At 39.2% G+C, this 17,318-nt stretch overlaps 1 protein-coding gene across 1 annotated transcript in view; it reads left to right on the top strand.

Annotated features, from left to right (window-relative positions):
- The window catches only part of Glis3 (GLIS family zinc finger 3), a 427,346-nt gene that overhangs the window by 387,342 nt on the left and 22,686 nt on the right, over window positions 1-17,318 (top strand). The window contains exon 9 of the mRNA XM_090329717.1: window positions 12,974-13,149. Coding sequence (XP_090185843.1) covers window positions 12,974-13,149 — 176 coding nt within the window. The remainder of the gene's footprint in view (window positions 1-12,973; window positions 13,150-17,318) is intronic.

Below are 17,318 nucleotides of genomic sequence, written 5' to 3'. Positions count from 1 at the left end.
TGACTGTTGTAAAATAAACAAATAAATCCATTTGATCAGGTCCCCTTTTCTTTTGAAACATTATCTGCATGACACATGAATTTAGTGCCTTTAACAGAACCATACCACATTTTTTACCTCATGCTGATTTAAACTGAGTGAAAGAAGTGGTGTTTTACTCATGTCATGTGAAACCAGCCAGTAGTTATGATTATGAGTGGAACTTGGTGTCTTTGGAAATGTTAATTTCCTGGATCAATGCCTATCTGTTAAACAAGGGAAAACAAAAATAACTATGGAGTCTCTTTTCGAAATAGAGAAACTTTGCGGTCCCACTAATACGTCAGGTGAGATTGTGCTGATCATCTTATATAAGAGAATATTAGCTGCCATCCTTTCTCTTGAAAGCCATAAATATTGTATGCTCTAGAACGCAGGTGATGGCTGGAACTATGGCTTCGTGGTAGAGTGCTTACCTAGCATGCATGAAGCCCTGGGTTTGATTCCTCGGTGCCACATATACAGAAAAATCCAGAAGTGGTGCTATGGCTCAAGTGGTAGTGTACTAGCTTTGGGAAAACTCAGTGACAGTGCCCAGGCCTTGAGTTCAAGCCCCAAGACTATAAATAAACAAATAAGTAAAATGCAAGTGACACAGCCCCAGAGGGATTGTGGAGGAACTTACAAAGGTTTCCCTAGGGGTCCCACTTCTGAGCCTCAGAAGATGTGGAAAGAAAGAAAGGATGTGGCATCTTTTCAGAGTGTGGAATCCTGTACAGGATTGAATGGCAGAAAATATAAGGAAAAATTGTTTAGGAAAAAGTAGTAAGAATTCCAGTGTCTTGAATCTCTATTCTATTTTGAAAGCCTTCCTTCTTTGTCACTCATACTGTATTATGTCAGACAGAGTTGCTAACATTCTAAGCATGCACACCCACCCACCCACCCCCCCACACACATATATGTGGTCTTTCCAACTAAGGCGATGTGTTTTATAGGTGCTATTTTCTATTGGAAACATAGTGCTCTGTTCCTAATGATCAAGGTCCTATCAAGACAGCAAGTATTTTGGATTGATGATTTGCAATTCTGGAAAGCTCTTCTGACATATTACTTATTACTTCTGACTTAGTCTGATTTTTTGGTGCTCCTTAATTCAGCCATTACCTCTAGTTAAATCCTTCCTTTCTTTTGCTAGTCATGACCAAATTCACTCAGCCTTTGGAGCTCAGCTTAGTTCTTAAACCAAGAAGACTTCCTAGCCTTTGGCAGCTGATAGGCAGTTCCCTCTGTTGTGACCTTCAGTTCTTATGATTAGTTTTATGGATTTTTAGGTACTAGATGTTAGCTTCCTAACTGTTTTCTTTACTTCCAAAGAGCAGGAGTCTTTGAAGTTTCCTTATTCTCAGGGTGCTTTGTTCTAAATGAAGCATTGGAAGGTGTTGAGAAAGGTTTAAGAAGGGGAAAAGATCAATGAAAAGAAGGCTTAGAAGACCAGAAGTCAAACTTCTATCAACCATATAACCTGCAATACCTAGTTACTATAATACATATATTCTCCCCCATGTACTTTCATAACCATTGTATTTAACATCTTAACATGCTACTTGAAAATGGAGGAAGATCTAAAATTAACTCTACCTAGCTGTCTTCAACTTAGCATTAAAAATCTGAAAGAGCCTAAATACCAACTTTGTCAGTGAGTCTGTGGGAAAGATTTAAATCTAATCAGTATCATTCCTTTGCCTTAGTTCATCTCACGAACAATAGCTTTCTAACTTATCTCTCCACATCTTATCTTCCACCCCTACGCCATCAGCATGCCCAGAATCTTTGCTCTGTAACACAAGAAGTACAGTTTAAAATAGAAATCACTTCATCTCTTTGCTGCTCCCATTCTTTGCCCATCATCCCTGGAATAGAAAGAATCCAGGCTCCTGTTTGTATTGTATATAAACCTCTATGGCATAGCCTCACCCAACTTCACCTACTGTGGCTAACTTTTCTCATCTTCTGCAGCCACACCCGCTTTCTTAGCTTTCTTATAGTTCCTAGAATACAGTGACTCATTTTACTTCAGGGCCTTTGCACTTTACTCGTCTTAAAAACCTACAAGGTGGGTGCATGCCGGTGGCTCATACTGTCATCCTAACTACTCAGGAAACTGAGCTGTGAGCATTGAAACCAGGAAGCAAGTGTGGGATAATCCATTTTTTAAATATATACCTACGCCTCCCTTACTCATATTTGGCCAAGAATAACTCCTTTCCCTCCCCCCTCAATTTTCAAAGCCATCCCCAGCAGGCAAGTTCAATTAACCACCAGAAAACTAGAAGTGGAGCCGTGGTTCAAAGTGCTAGAGCACCAGCCTTGCACAAAAGCTCAGGGACAGCACCCAAACCCTGAGTTCAAATCCCAACTGACCACAAACAACAACAACAAAAACCACACACACACACACACACACACACACACACACACACACACACACACACACGAAAGAAACAACAACAACAAAAACCTTGAAAGGCACTTTCACCAGAAGGTGTCAAGACTTAAACCTTCATTTCATGTGTCTACTCAAATATTGCTTGCTCTCAAATCATGTTATTTTTCCTCCATGGATTTCTTTTCATTTTGCCTCAGTGGAAGTTTCTTGAGAATAGAGGTGTTCCCGGGCCTCACCTCCTGAGGCTTCTGAGAATATTTTGGCAGTTTTATGGAAATAATGGGCATGGGTTATGGGGAGAATGCTGTCATAGTTCCTTTATAACTTCTAGAAATGCCAACCTTGAGCACCTGACTGCTGTTTTTCTAGCTCCTTGTGTTCTTTCTAGTTCCTTCCTGGGAAGGCAGGCCGTATCCCTGTAGCTTCCGTCTGCATCCCATCAAGCAGATGGCTCATAGTTTTGCTTCTAGTGCTTTGTTTTTCCCATCAGATTATTTTCCATGTATTTTTTTTTATTTTGAAATATATTGTTTCTTCATTTTAGTTTAGTTATACCCATATATCAAAAACCAGCTCTTAGGGTGTAAGGAGAACTATTTTTTAAGGGCCAAATCATTCAGCTTCTGAAAGCCAAATCAACCATCTTTCTCAGTCTCCCCCCCCCCCCCACACACACCGTTTCAAACCAATCCACAGGTTAAAATCGGCATGTTTATTTCTTAATCCCCTTGGATTTTCTGTCAAGAAAGTGAATCATGACAGTTAGAAGGATGCTTGGAGTAAAATGGAATGTCTTCTCTTACAAACTTTTCTTTCATGAATTAGTGTGTGAAGAAGCAGTAATAGGTTACTATTCATACACACTGTGTTATATGAACAAAGCCCCAACACCCAGGCTGACCCGAGTCCAGACATCACATATTCCATATTGCCTTCTCTCTGACACAGAACAGGCCACTCAAAAGAAAGCCTAGAGCCGGGAGTTTGGCCTAGTGGTTGAGTGCATGCACGAAGACCGGGGTTCTATTCCTCGATACCACATACGTAGAAAAAAGCCGCAAGTGGTGCTGAGGCTCAACTAGTAGAGCCTTGAGAAAGTACAAGACCAGTGGTCAGCCCTGAGCTCAAGCCCAGGACTGGCAAAAAAAAAAAAGCCTTTATTTCATGTTGTAAAAAATGTAATACTAATCAATAGGTTTTTCCCTTCTCCCGAGAAGCAAGAATATGGTAGAAACTTGGCCATTTGGAGACTATAGCCTCCTTTTGGCAACTGAAGGGCTATCTCATTGTTAGTGGACATGATTAAGGTAAGCCGAAACCAAAAGGGAAGTTCTTCAGGTAACTCTTCTTTTTTTATTTTTCTCAGAAAGAGGCTTTGGCTGCTGTTTTTCTGTTTAGAGTTAAGGAGCAAAAAATTATATTTTGTCATCTTTCCCAAAGTGATTAAAACAATACCTTGAATAGATATTGTCCCAGAAGAAATAAATATAATACCCAAAGTGACACCTGCACCAACTAACAAGAACTATTCTATTTGTGCTCACAAATGAGTCCCGACCTGGAAGCCAAGTTCCTTCCACTACTGGTGTGTTCAACAGTAGGGTTTTCAGGAGCAAGGATCAACATTATTTGAATACTTATCTCTGCCTGTTACTGGATAGGGATTTTAAAATATGTACTATTTCTGCTAGTTCCTTTCCGTAGTCAAAATATTGAGTCTTCTCTTCAATAACATGTGCAGAATATTCCTTTACATACACTAGTAACCTGACATCATGGAGATGAAATAAAAAGCATATCTAAACAGCATGTGCCATTACTCGCTAGCAATGATTCTTTTTAAATTCATGGATTATCTTGACTTTTGAAGTCTTATTTGCCAGGTGCTCAAAAGCACCTGGCTGCAGTTGGCAGGAATAATGTTTTTGAACTTAGTGCTTAAAGATCTTCTGGTATCTTCAGGAAACTCATGTTTGCATTTTGAAACCAGGGAATATATATATATATATATATATATATATATATATATATATATTCCTTACTCGTGTTTGGCCAAGAATAACACCTTGTTTTTCCCCTCAATTTTCATGTGGCATCCTAATTATACTCTCTTGCCAATGTTTTATTTCATCTAATGCACTCTGTTGCAAAACAGATTGAACATTTTATCTGACACCACACATTGTATCTGACACCGCTGAACAAGAGAAAGATTCTTCCCTTTGTAGCAGGACTATGAGTTAATCCCCTTGTTTAGCCTTCTTTCCTCAGCCCAAGGGGGTAATATCATTACAGAAACTCTCTTTTTCAATAGCATATTCTATTTTTCTTACATCAAATCCATAACTACCGTGGATGTACTTTGTTTTGATTAGTGGGTTTTTGAAAAGAAGATTCAACAGAATCTATTATTTTTTTTCCCCCTACCTCACATCAGATTCTGAAACCAATGACAGAGTCACAATCAATTCTACAGTCAAAATAACACCCAGAAAACTCCAGCTCTTGATTCTAAAGTATTCATCTGTCTGGTGCACTCCTAGATGTTCTCCTTATTTCCATTTTCTTTTCTGCAGGGGATCATAGCAATTCTCTGGGCATTGTTTTAGCATTTGCTCGGAAAACAATACACTTCTCTATCTTGGGAACTGATACTTCCTTCTTAACTTGCAACCTGCTACCCAGTCCAGTTTATTCTTCCTATTCCCAAAATACACACGTGTCTGTGTGTGTGTGTGTGTGTGTGTGTGTGCATCTTGGTGATCATTTTAGCCATAAGTTCTCCATGGTGGCTTAGGTGATTTTTGTTTGTCAATTGTAGAGGTTGAAATCAAATCCCGGCACTGTCCTTCAGCTCTTTTGCTGAAGGCTATCACTCTACCACTTTGAGCCACAGCTCCAATTCTGGTTTTCTGTTGGTTAGTTGGAAGTTGCCCTATGGCTCAAGTGGTAGAGCGATAGCCTTGAGCTGAAGAGCTCACGGACAGCACTCAGGCCCAGACCGACCAAAAAAAAAAAATCTGGAAGTGGTGTTGTGGCTCAAGGGGTAGGATAGTAGCCCTGAGCTGAAGAGCTCAGGGACAATGCCCAGGCCCAGTGTTCAAGTCCCACCGACTGACCAAGAAAAAACAACAAAAACAACAAAAAAAGAGTCTCCTGGATTTTCTGGCCCAAGCAGGCTTAGAACCAGAATCTTCACATGTCAGCCTCCTGAGTAGCTAGGATTACAGGCATGAGCCACCATCACCTAGTGAGATCGTTTTTGAATCTTGTTTTATTCAACCTGCTACATTATTTACAGTTAGTATTGACCCAGCCTCTCATAAGGAGATAGGGGCCTGAAACATTTCCAGAGGAGGGATTCAGCTCTTTGTAGGTTTAGAGACCAGGTCTCCAGATACACATAGAATAAAGCTTTTTGCCAGTTTTGGTCTTGTCCAGATGGACAATTTTGCAATTACCCACACTTCCCAGCGTCCGTTTCTTCGTTACTAAAAGCTGGTCTTGATTGTCCAGAAGCCGAATTCAATTTGCAGTTCCCCCAGTAACGTGCTGTGATTCATTTGGGGACAAATCTGGATTGAACTGAGTCCAAGTGTCTCTTTTGTGAAGCAGAAGGGAGGTCTTAAGTAGATACTATAGTCACCCATATGAGTCAGCCAGGAATTCATGAAGTGATTCATAAACGGTTATAAAGACCACTAAAGTCTACTAAAATGAACGCTGTCCAGCTATACAAAGTGGGGTATTATCATTGTTTTTTTTTTAAGATGTTAAATCAGATGTAAAATCCTTAAACTGTGCTTTTCTTTTTTTAGGTTTTGAAAAGGATTCTTTGCACCCCCTCTGCAGTTGGCCTGTTGCTAAAGCTATTTCTCATTGATTAGTTTTCACAGATGAATTTTAAAACCCCCACAGATGATACCCTACAATTCCTTGGAGAAATAAAAAAAAATCTTCTCCAAATCCATGTAGACCAGTTTATATCCATTATTTCTCCTCCTTGGCAACAAATCAATGCTACTTTTTTGTGAGTGAATACAATGAAACAAGCTGCTATAGTACATTCTTCTTTCTTTGGAGTGTCCATGTGTCCAGTGCAAGAAAGAGTACAAAGGGGAAAAAAAAAAACCCTATCCCAAACACATACCAACCCACATCTAATCTAATGATCATGTTAACACCTAAGTTCCTTCTTTCCAAAGTGTTAACCCCTCCCTAATCCCCCCCAGGGCAGAGCTAAAACACAGTTCCACAATGTCAGCTGAAACTCCAGTGTATACAACACAGATAAAGAAAAGTAATAAGTATTTAGGACATACACATTTGACTTGTAAAACTACCTCATAGAAACTTTTTTTGAAGACATGAACTTATGAGGTAACAATGAAATACTTTGGGCTTACAGGAAGACCAATTGATAAATACTCAAAATTCACCAAAGTAAACAGCAGCATTTGTCAGGTTTTATTGGCATTATCAGACTTTAAAAATGAGTGAATGAATGAATCTATATGAATGAATGAATATATATGTATTATATTCCATCCTATCAGCTTATTATAAGAATTAAATTTCAGATGTCTTTAGGAGATTTCTAGTATTCTTCCTTGACTCTCTCTTCTCACTCCCCTCTTTCCTCTCTCCTCTCCCTCTCTATCTGTCTCTCTGTCTCGCTCTCTATCTCTCTGTCTCTCTCTCTCTCCTCTCTGTCTCTCTCTGTCTGTCTCTCTGTCTGTCTGTCTCTGTCTCTCCGTCTCTATCTCTGTCGCTGTCTATGTCTCTCTCTCTCTTTCTCTCTCTCTCTCTCTGTCTCTCTATCTCTCTGTCTCTCTTCTCTTCTACAAGGTTAGTATTTCTTACCTTATGGAAAGTGAAGTCTGGACAAGTTTCTTTATCAGTTTGGACAAATATTTCACCTTTCTGGCTTTCTTTTATTCCTCTCTCTATATTTTTTTTAAATGTGCCTCTCTGACTCTTTAGCTAGAACACGTCTTTCTTTGGGAAATCAAATACCAAGAAATTAGACCCTTCTCAAGTCTAGAACTGGAACATTAGCCAGATGGTAGGCATGGTACTTTCTCTGAACCTTTGTTTCCATTTTTGAATAGTCAAGGAAGGAAATGAGTCCTCATGCAATTTGTTCCTAAGAAGTAGGCAGGTATTCTAATACAGTTGTAAGAGGGGAAAATGTCCTACAGCATTCAATACTGGAGTGTATATTAATATCAAAAGGGCCTTAGCAGGGTGCCAATGGCTTATGCCTATAATCCTAGTTATTCCCTCTGGAGGCTGAGATCTGGGGATGGCAGTTCAAAACAAACCTAGGCAGGAAAATCCATGAGATTATTATCTCCAATTAACCACCAGAAGAGTAGCAGTAGTGCTGTGTCTCAAAATGGTATAGTGCTATTCTTGAGTTAAAGAGTTTAAGGATAGTTCCCAGGCCCTGAATTCAAGCCCCACAAATGACAAAATGGGAGTTGGGGCTTAAATGTACATGGTATTTAGATTAATCATTGGTTATTGTTTTCCACAGTTCCTTCTAGCCAAATACAGAGCTTGCCTCCATAAATGTCTTCATTGCTTGCCTCCTTACACTGAATTAAGGTCAAAGGACCCATTCCATTTTGCCCTATGCCTACTGCTTAGTAACACTGCCGTGAAGTTCTCCAGTGCTCAATACATATGTGCTGAGTAGATAATAAATATGCCACCACCATACTTTACAGTCTCCAGTAACTTTATTTTATACTTGAAACTGAAGTTTGGCATTACGTTCACATTGAAAATTTAAAAAAACATTTTATTTTTAGCATGAAAATTTACCTTTCTGTAGTTTAAAGAAATGTCATGCATGCTTTCTCAGCAGAATATTCAGAATATATTCATTTTGCTGTGTGTTAAAGAATAATATAAGTGTTGGAAAGTACCTGCAGATTCCCAGAAAGTAGGATTCTGTAGCTCTACCCAATCTTCTGCCTTAATAAGAAGGAACTTTCTGTTCATTTTCTATTGCTTTTCTTTGGGGGTGGGGGGTCAGTGACTGTTTTAGCATGTACCTCCTAACCTTGTCTCAAACAGTGGGACTGTATTTCACATTTTCCACTCCTTTTCTTTTCCCTCCTTTCATTTTAATTTGCTGTGCCACTATTCCGTGAGCTGGTTAACATTGAATCAAATGTATTAAAGATTAAATTGAAAGTAATAAATTTGTGGGGTATTTTCCAATAATTTACTACATAGTGTCTTTAGACAATAACAAGATTGTTTCTGTCATACTTGAAACCAATCCTATTTATAAATTTGCTTAAATGCTAGACTTTTTACATTATTAATTTTGATTTACTCTTATTCCTAGCAACTACCTCTATAATAGTTATCACTTCTTACCATGTTTCATTCCTCTGTAGATGTAAAAGTTAAAATTTTGTACTTTTTTTTATCAAATCAAAGCCTACTTTATGTGTATATGTAATCTCTTAGAATAATTTAAGTTTTAAGGCTACTTTACATAATACCTTTTGAAATTAAATTTCCTTTAGGCCATGTTATCTCTCATTTATTTGATTAACCAAAAAATAAAATCTAAATTAACAAAAAGCAGCCTGTAACTGGAGTGGGAGGCATAATGCTGTTTTCTCCAGGTCCTACTATAACAATGTGAAAGCCTTAGTGTGTGCCTTCTACATTTTTAAAACTTTATTTAATGTTGTTCTATATTGAACAATATTTGATAGCCAAGTAGTAAGACCAGGGTTTGGAACTTGGGTAAATGACTAGGTAAATGATTTGCAGTTAGCATGTAACTCTGTATGATCATTTGTCTACTGAGAATTCACATTAGACATTGGGTCTACATTGTAAGTGATGCCTAAAATGTTCAAATGAGTTCTGTCCTCTCACTTTGTTCAGTCTTCCTTTCTAAATGCTAATAATGATCACTTAACCGTTGGTTACATCATTCTAGATTGTAGATTCCAAAGTATAAGATTTTACACTTCTGAAAATCCGTACCTCCTTTCCCTTCTTTCTCCACCTTTTCTACTTCATGTGAATCCACCGTGTTAGGGAGCCAGTCTTACAGGACCACATTGGGATAGGGGAACAAGAAACAAGACCATCCTCCTCCATAAACTGCATGAGGAACAGACTTTCCAATGCTTCTGACTCTACATCCATGCTTCTTTCTGTTCCTTCAGTTCTCAAAGGAAGGAAGGTAGCACAAGCACCAAAAGAAACCCAGAAAACCAAGCAGAAAATATTACAATCTTTTTTTTTTCCAGTCAGTTGTAGGGTTTAAACTCATGGTGTGGTGTTGTCCCTAAGTTCTTTTGCCATTGTATCACTTGAGCCCAGAGCTCCACTTCTGGTTTTCTAATAGTTAATTGTAGACAACAGTTTCATGGGATCTTTTCTGAACTGGCTCCAAACCAGGATCCTCAGATCTCAGCCTCTTGAGTAGCTAGGATTGCAGGTATAAACCACCAACACCAGGCAGGTCACAATCTTTTGTTCTGAAACAAGAAACTAGAACTAGACAAACAAAATCTCATTCCTTTGCTCCTCACCACCTAACCACCCAAACACAATTGACACATCAGTGAAAACTTCTTGATAGTAATGAAGATTGGCTTCCATTCAAATCCTCTCTGCCTTGGGACCTAGGGATTGGATGACAGTATAGACTGCCTTCTGCCCTAAAGTCTGCTATTCTATGATTTCCCCTTCTCATTCAACCTCAGAGCAATTTAGGAGACACCTGAAGGACACATGGGTTTTGAAAATAACCTCCATACAAGGAAGCCTGGCATATGCATTTTACTAGATGTTCTCAGGGCTGTGCCAAAATGCATCTGCTTTGTTTCCTTTGGTGGTCATTCAGCACATCTTTGCAGGGTAACTCCAATTCAAATGATGTGCTGAAGAAAACACACATTTGCTTAGCTCAGCTCATTTACTTCCTGCTCTCTTCCTGTAGAGTAAGAATGGAAGAGATCAGAGAACTGACATCCTTACCCAGCTGCTTTACTTATGCCTCCTCTGACCTTTGTGCTTTACTATCCAAAGACGAGATCCCCCTTCATTATTTCTTCTTACAGTCTCGTCAGACTTCCTAGGCGAGATGCAAAAGGAAAGGAGAGAAAAGAACCTGATCATTTTTTCCCATACTTTTTTACTCCTGCAATACAAATGGAGAAAGCTGTGCCTTATTAAATATTCTGGTTTAGGGTATTTCAAATTACTTCATGAACTCGTCTGGTTCATCTTCCCTTTTTAATCATCCATGATCTTACACAAAAGCCCCCACCAAATGGAGTTATTTGTTCCTGTGAAAGAAATGATGTAAACAGATGGTAACCTATATGTGAGAGTGCAAAACAAAGCTTGTGTTTTCACACAGTGTTAAAAAAGCACTCATTAAGTTTTAGTTTAATAGTCTTTCTCTGGGGAGATTAAATAATTCAATATTAGTTTATTTTTAACCCCAACTTATTCTGATGCTTCATTTCACTCCACTGACACATTCCTTTTTGCATGGTATTCACAGTGACCCCTGATGATCTAAAAAATCGAGCATTTGTTTGGAGTCTTTCTATGCAGTGTCCAGCTGTAACATCATTTACATAAGGACACCTTTGCTTTGGTGTTAGAATAAATTGTCTACTTGGGAGGTGAAGATAGGGTATTGTCTTTTTAGGCCAACCTGGATGTAAAAATTTGTGATATTCCATCTCAACCAATGGCTACTGGTTGATATACAACTATTATTCCAACAACATACAAGGGAGATGCTATATGTTTATCATTCCCAGCATCACAGCAATGGACAAGTAAAATGATCACAGTCCAAACTAGCCCTGGCATAAAAGGGAGAACCTACTTTAAAAATAACTACTACTGTAGTTGTCTTATGCCTGTAATCCTAGCTAGTAAGGAAGATGAGATATGAGGAAAAAAGTTTGAAGCCAGCCTGGGCAGGAGAATCTGTGAGATTCTTATCTTCTGTTAACTACTGAAAAGCTGGAAGTGGACCTGTGCCTCAGGTGGTCGATTCCAGCCTTGGCCCTGAATTCAAACCCCAGGATCCATAGGGAGGGAGAGAAGAAGGGGAGAAATATAGAAAGAGGCCCAAATGGTAGAGTCTTTGCTTTGCAAGCTTGAGGGCCTCTTGATTTCAGTCTGCAGTGTTGCCAAAAAGGGAAAAAAGAAGAAAAGATCAACTGTCATTTTAAACTCAGTAGTTCAGATCTAGCCAATTTTCCCCTCAAGTAAGACAGGTAGTTTGTTACCCAGGTCATGGAATGGGTTCGCCTAGTTTAAATGCCAGTACATCCCTGTACATGAATTAATACTCTTCTGGTTATCACATTTATTACAAAAGATCTTCTACATTGTCGTCACTCTATTCCCTTAGGAATGTCTTTTGCCAAGCACAAGAACGCATATAATATAGACCTCCTTGGGTTCTGGGTTTCAAGCCACATTTGACCTTTGAGGTTTAAGCTAATTTATTCTTGGAAATAAGAAAATGTATTGTTTAAAGAGAATAAAAACTACAGAGGGTCATAAGAAAGAGTTGTAACACTTCTTGGACCTCAGACATGTTTTACAAAACAAAATGTTTATGAGCTAAGTGTAAATGATTCAGAAACATACGGATTAAATTTCCCTAACATGCCAATGGATTTAAAAACTAGCAGGGGGAATAAAAAAGGCCTGACACAGATACATTTTGAATTTCATCAAACGCAGAACCTTTGAAATGAAGTTCAAGAAGGCTGACAAGCCTGTACTGTGACTGGGTTTTTCTTTTGGGGTGTTTTTTTCTTCCCTCGTTATCTCAAATAAGAGCTCATTGGTTAGAAGTATAGAGGTAGATCTTGAAGGCTTTTTAAACAAAATGATAGTTGTCACACTTGTGTAGAACCAGAATTGAGCATTAAAATCTACTTGGGAGGTGGGTACCGGTGTCTCAGACTTACAATCTTAACTCTTCAGGAGGCTGAGGCATGAGGATCAAAGTTTGAAGCCATCCCTGGCAGGAAAGTCTGTGAGGCTCTTATCTCTAATTAATCACAGAAAAAAAATCTGGAAGTGGAACTATGGCTCAAGTGGTAAAATACTAGCCTTGAGCAAAAGGAGCCCAGGGATAATACCCAGGCACAGAGTTCAAACCCCAGGACTGGCAAAAGAATAAAAGGGGCTTTGGAGCCAGATGCCAGTAGCTCACACCTGTAATCTTGGCTACTCAAAAGGCTGAGAGATGAGGATTTCAGCTCAAAGCCGGCCTGGGCAGGAAAGTCCATAAGAATCTTTTCTCCAATTAATCAGTACCAAGCTGGAAGTGGAGCTGTGGCTCAAGTGGTAGTGCACCATGGCGCTTTGTGTGAGTAACATATAAGCTAAGCAATCACATCCAGGCTCTAAATTCAAGCTCTAGTACCAGCACATTCATACATAAAAGAATTAGCTATGGAGAGTCTGTCTTTGCCCCTGCTACTTTGTGTTCATCAAGTTGCCTTTTATAATTTGTCTTCTCAGATTTGCACCCCCTGCTCTCTCACCTCATCACATCAGTCCCCGGAGAGTTCCAACTTCCTCCTCAGCGCTGCAAAGAACACAGCCTTCCCATACCCAGCAGCCATCAGGTCCACACCTGAAGTCCTATCAGCCAGAGACAAGCTCTTCTTTTCAACCTAATGGTATTCACGTCCATGGTAAGTGGGGCATCGACAGTTGCTGGAGTGCTAGAAAGTAATGATGTGCTGCTGCTTTTTAATCAGGAGATTCCACTGAGCACGTATGCTTTCCAAAGGTTCTGTTTTACATCAGACTTCAACATTCAGGATATTCTTCTAAAACTTCAGACTTCATAGGCCTAAAAATGCCATAGTACTTTCTTGGCTTTGGCGCTAAAATAGCATGACTTGATGGCATGGTCATTCATTGCCTGGTCAACCCAAGACAATGCTCCATTTATGGATCCTTTACACCGTAGATGAGTGATATCTTCTCATCTAACTGGCCTCATACCTGCTTTGTACCTGTTCTGGACTCAGATTGCACCTCACCTCTAACTCTGGGATAGAACTTCTGCTCACTGTATTTGTAATTACTCATCTTGGAGTAGAATGCATCTTTCCTATTAATAAGTAAGATTGATTTTGGAATCAGAATTTTCTGATCTACCATCCTATCCTTTAGAGGACTGAAACCCAGATAGTTGTTATTGGGTATGTGGAGGAAGAAAGGGACATCAGGAAACAAGAGAAATGAGAATGCATCAATCTTACGTTCAACATAGATCATGCATGAGTAAGTGTCTAGCTCATTTTCTTTTTTGATTTTAGCTCATTTTTCCGATTCAGGCACATAGCCTGGTGAATTTCTTTGTAGGAAGTTGAAATGCCTGATCATATAGACTCAGACTATCAAAATCTTTAACCCCATGGGAAGTCAGACCTTCTGTGGAAGCAGAAGGATCACCATTCATTTGTCTGTTTTAGCATTTTCTGAAAAGCAACTCGTCTCTTACTGATGCTTGGGTTTATTCCATCTGGGTTCCAACTTAAACTTACTGGATGGTTTCCCCAAACCAATGTAAATTGGTGTTCACACCAAGTGCAAGTGTGAATAACTTGCCAAGATGGCAGCAGTATCAAGTGGTGCTGTGGAACTAAACTTGGATAAGAGCTTCAAAGTAGAGGCCTGAGCAGCAAGGACAAGGCAATGAGAAGTCAGAAGTCAGCTGAGGGAAGATAAATATTGAAAAGCCAGGGCCGTTGGCTCTGGTTCAAAGTTTTATTCATTTCCTCATTTCTCAAGAATAGACACGCAATCTGTTTCTTAACATTTACACATTCACCAGTCTTCAGGCCTTTGGCAATTTCTACCTTCTTCTGTCCAGAAGTTTCTTCTCAAGCTTAATTTTTATGTAATTACTCAACAAGAAATAGTTCTTTTCTTTGTTGGTCAGTTGTGGGACTTGAACTCTGAGCCTAGGCACTATTCTTGAGCTCTTTTGCTCAAAGCTAGTGCTCTACCAGTTTGAGACACACAGCCCCTTCCAGGTTTCTGGTGGTTACTAGGAGATAAGAGGCTCGTGGATGTTCTTGCCCGGAATTAGTTTTGAATCACAGTTCTCAGATCTCAACCACTTGGGTAGCTAGGATTACAGACATGAGCCATCAGCACCCAGCTAAGAAATATTTCTCCTGTGCACATAGTGCTAGGAGTCATACAAAATATGTCCTCTTTAGGTCAGTGGAGCCCCCTTCTAATCCAGTTAAGGAGCTTGTACGACATGGAGGTCACCTGTGCCTCTAGGTGATAAACCATCTGTCCCCTTCTAACCACAAGCTGGGTAACAAGATGTGAGTTTTCTGGGTACAGAGAGCAGATCACTGACTCTTCAGCCATTTTTTAGGTAACCTTCACCTTTTAACATTACTGAAGTCTGGGCTAACTCCACAGACAAGTAACATCATATAATTTGTGGTAATTTTTTTTCTTTATGTTGCAATGTTGAATAATAGAGCCTTCTAGTCAGTGGAGTCCTAGTTCCAGTGAAATGCACCTGCCTTGACTATAACAGTGAAATAAATGTTTAAACTTTAAAAATTAACCTCTTTGTAGAAAAAAATACTTAAAAAATTCACTAAAACATTAATAGTTTTTGTTTCAGGATGGTGGCATAATGAATGGGTAGTTTCTTTTTTCCCCCCTTCCTTCTACTTTCTAGTAAAAATTGGAAAAGGAATTTCAAAGTGAGGCCAGTTAGAATTTAAGGATCTAAATGGTATAACCCTGGGCAATTACTGCATTTCAGTTCACATTCTTAATAGGGAGAGTTTTATAGACTATCTTTTATGCACAAGCACACAGTAGGAACTTACTTAATTCTCTTCCATCGAAGATCAAACATTGTATGCTCTGGGTGTCTATTTATTAATGAGTGCATGTGTTTGTATAAACATATATGTACTTTTATTGTTAGATCCCCAATGACCCTGATACTTTAAATAAATTTTGTGAAGGACACAAAATTTGAAAAAGAACATGTATGTCTTTATGTATCAAAGACAGATTGATTTAAAACAATTAGAAGCATTGCTTTATCAAGCTTCCTCACCTCACTTTTATGAATTCTATATTTGTTCATATGGCCTTCCTTAGTAAAGAGAATGAGGTGTGCTTTCTTTGTAATGTTGAGGTTGATAGCACATATGTTTTCTGTTTGAGAGACATCTCTAAGGCAACTTCTTAATACATTTTAGGCCTTTATTTTAGATGTAAACACAAGGACACTCTAACCATGGAAGCTTGGGTTTGGGTTTTATTCTTTTCCTTTCTTTTCTTTCTTGTTTTGTCAATTCTCATGCCCAGGCAAGCTTTAAAAATTTGCCAGGATTAGTTGCCTGAGAGCTGATATTTGTACACATCATTATAGTACTTGTGGATAATTTCTTTCTAAATTCCCTATTCACTACTCCAGATTGTTCATGTCCCATGAGAATTCTCAGAAGTGAATTTTCACAACCTGCTTGCTTTTAGGCTCATGCAGGAGAGGCCAAGTTCAGTTCATTGGTCATCCTCTCTGTGCCAGGCAGACATGATTGCCATTTAATCAGTGCTCTGTGATACATGTAATAGTCAAAGGCATCAGTGACAAGCAATGTGTTCAGAGTGTGGTACCAGAAAGGATGTTAGTGATGACACCTGAACAGGGCTTTGAAGAGGAATAGTTCATTGGGCAGGCCAAGTGGAGAAATCCATTCCTGGTGAACAGGCCACAAAGGGCAGGACAGAGGGAAGAACACAAATGGCTATGTGCTATGTGCTCAGAGGAGAGCCAGAGAGAGCGTATATCCAGCTGGAGTATACAGGTTAAGGCATAAAGTGGAGTAAACACTGAACGTAAGGTCAACTTAGAAAGGGATTTGGGACCACAGTAGACTCCTGATAGTGCAATACAATGAAGTCCACCTGATATTTTAGGGAAATCACATAGAGCATTATAGAGACAATAGAATGAGGAGGAACAGTAAACACCTCACTGTTGGGTTTATATGGGACTATTCATAGGAAACACCCACCCAGATCCCTTAAATAGAGTGCATTCTCTCAGATGCAACTGGTACAAAGATGATACCAAATTTACATGAAATTGTGTTGGTTTGCACACAATCCTTCCTAAAGAAGCAGGGATGGAATACTAACAGAAAGGAGTGGAAATCTCTTCAGCTCAGCTGCTAGATAGAAGCCCTTTCTGCCCTGTTGAAATAAAATTAGAAGTGAACACAGCCCTGGGGTACCTGTTCAGGAGAGGTGTACCCCAAGATTTGTATATCCCTAGGGTAGTGAAAGGTTCCTCTCTCCATCTCATGCCCTGGACTCAGTACCTTTTATAAACCAATATTTTCCATCCATTGTGTTGTATATGTTTAATGACCAATCAGAACCTGAGAAGTTGTTCTGGTAGCCCCTAAAACCTTCTTGAATATCCTGTTACTGGCAGTAAAAAGTTTCAAAGACTTTGGGTAGTCTGTTTCAGCCCTGGCTTCCTAATGACCCAGTTATTTGAGCTAAATATTTGTGAAGAATACAATATTTTCCCAAATTTATTTATTATGTTACAGTAGGAACACTTGTACTGGACTTACTTTGTTTTGAATGACAAAATGTGGATTAGGAAACTCTGCCTGGCAGAAGAGCAGTCACACTGAGTCATCCAACAGTATCCAGGCATGCTCTCAGCTTCTGCTTTGTTTCGTCTTCCTAGACACAATAGAAATACCAGTATTCTACACATCGGGTACTGGTTTCAGGCAGAAAGAGGGTAAATAGACAAGGATAGCCCAAGTTTGTCATGGGGTTACAAAGAAAG

This window comes from Megascapheus bottae, chromosome 3, assembly GCF_031878675.1.
Source record: "Megascapheus bottae isolate mThoBot1 chromosome 3, mThoBot2.hap1, whole genome shotgun sequence".
NCBI classification, from domain to species: Eukaryota; Metazoa; Chordata; class Mammalia; order Rodentia; family Geomyidae; genus Megascapheus; species Megascapheus bottae.
Note: the sequence above shows the minus strand (reverse complement) of the source record. Positions and strands in the feature narration are given on the sequence as shown.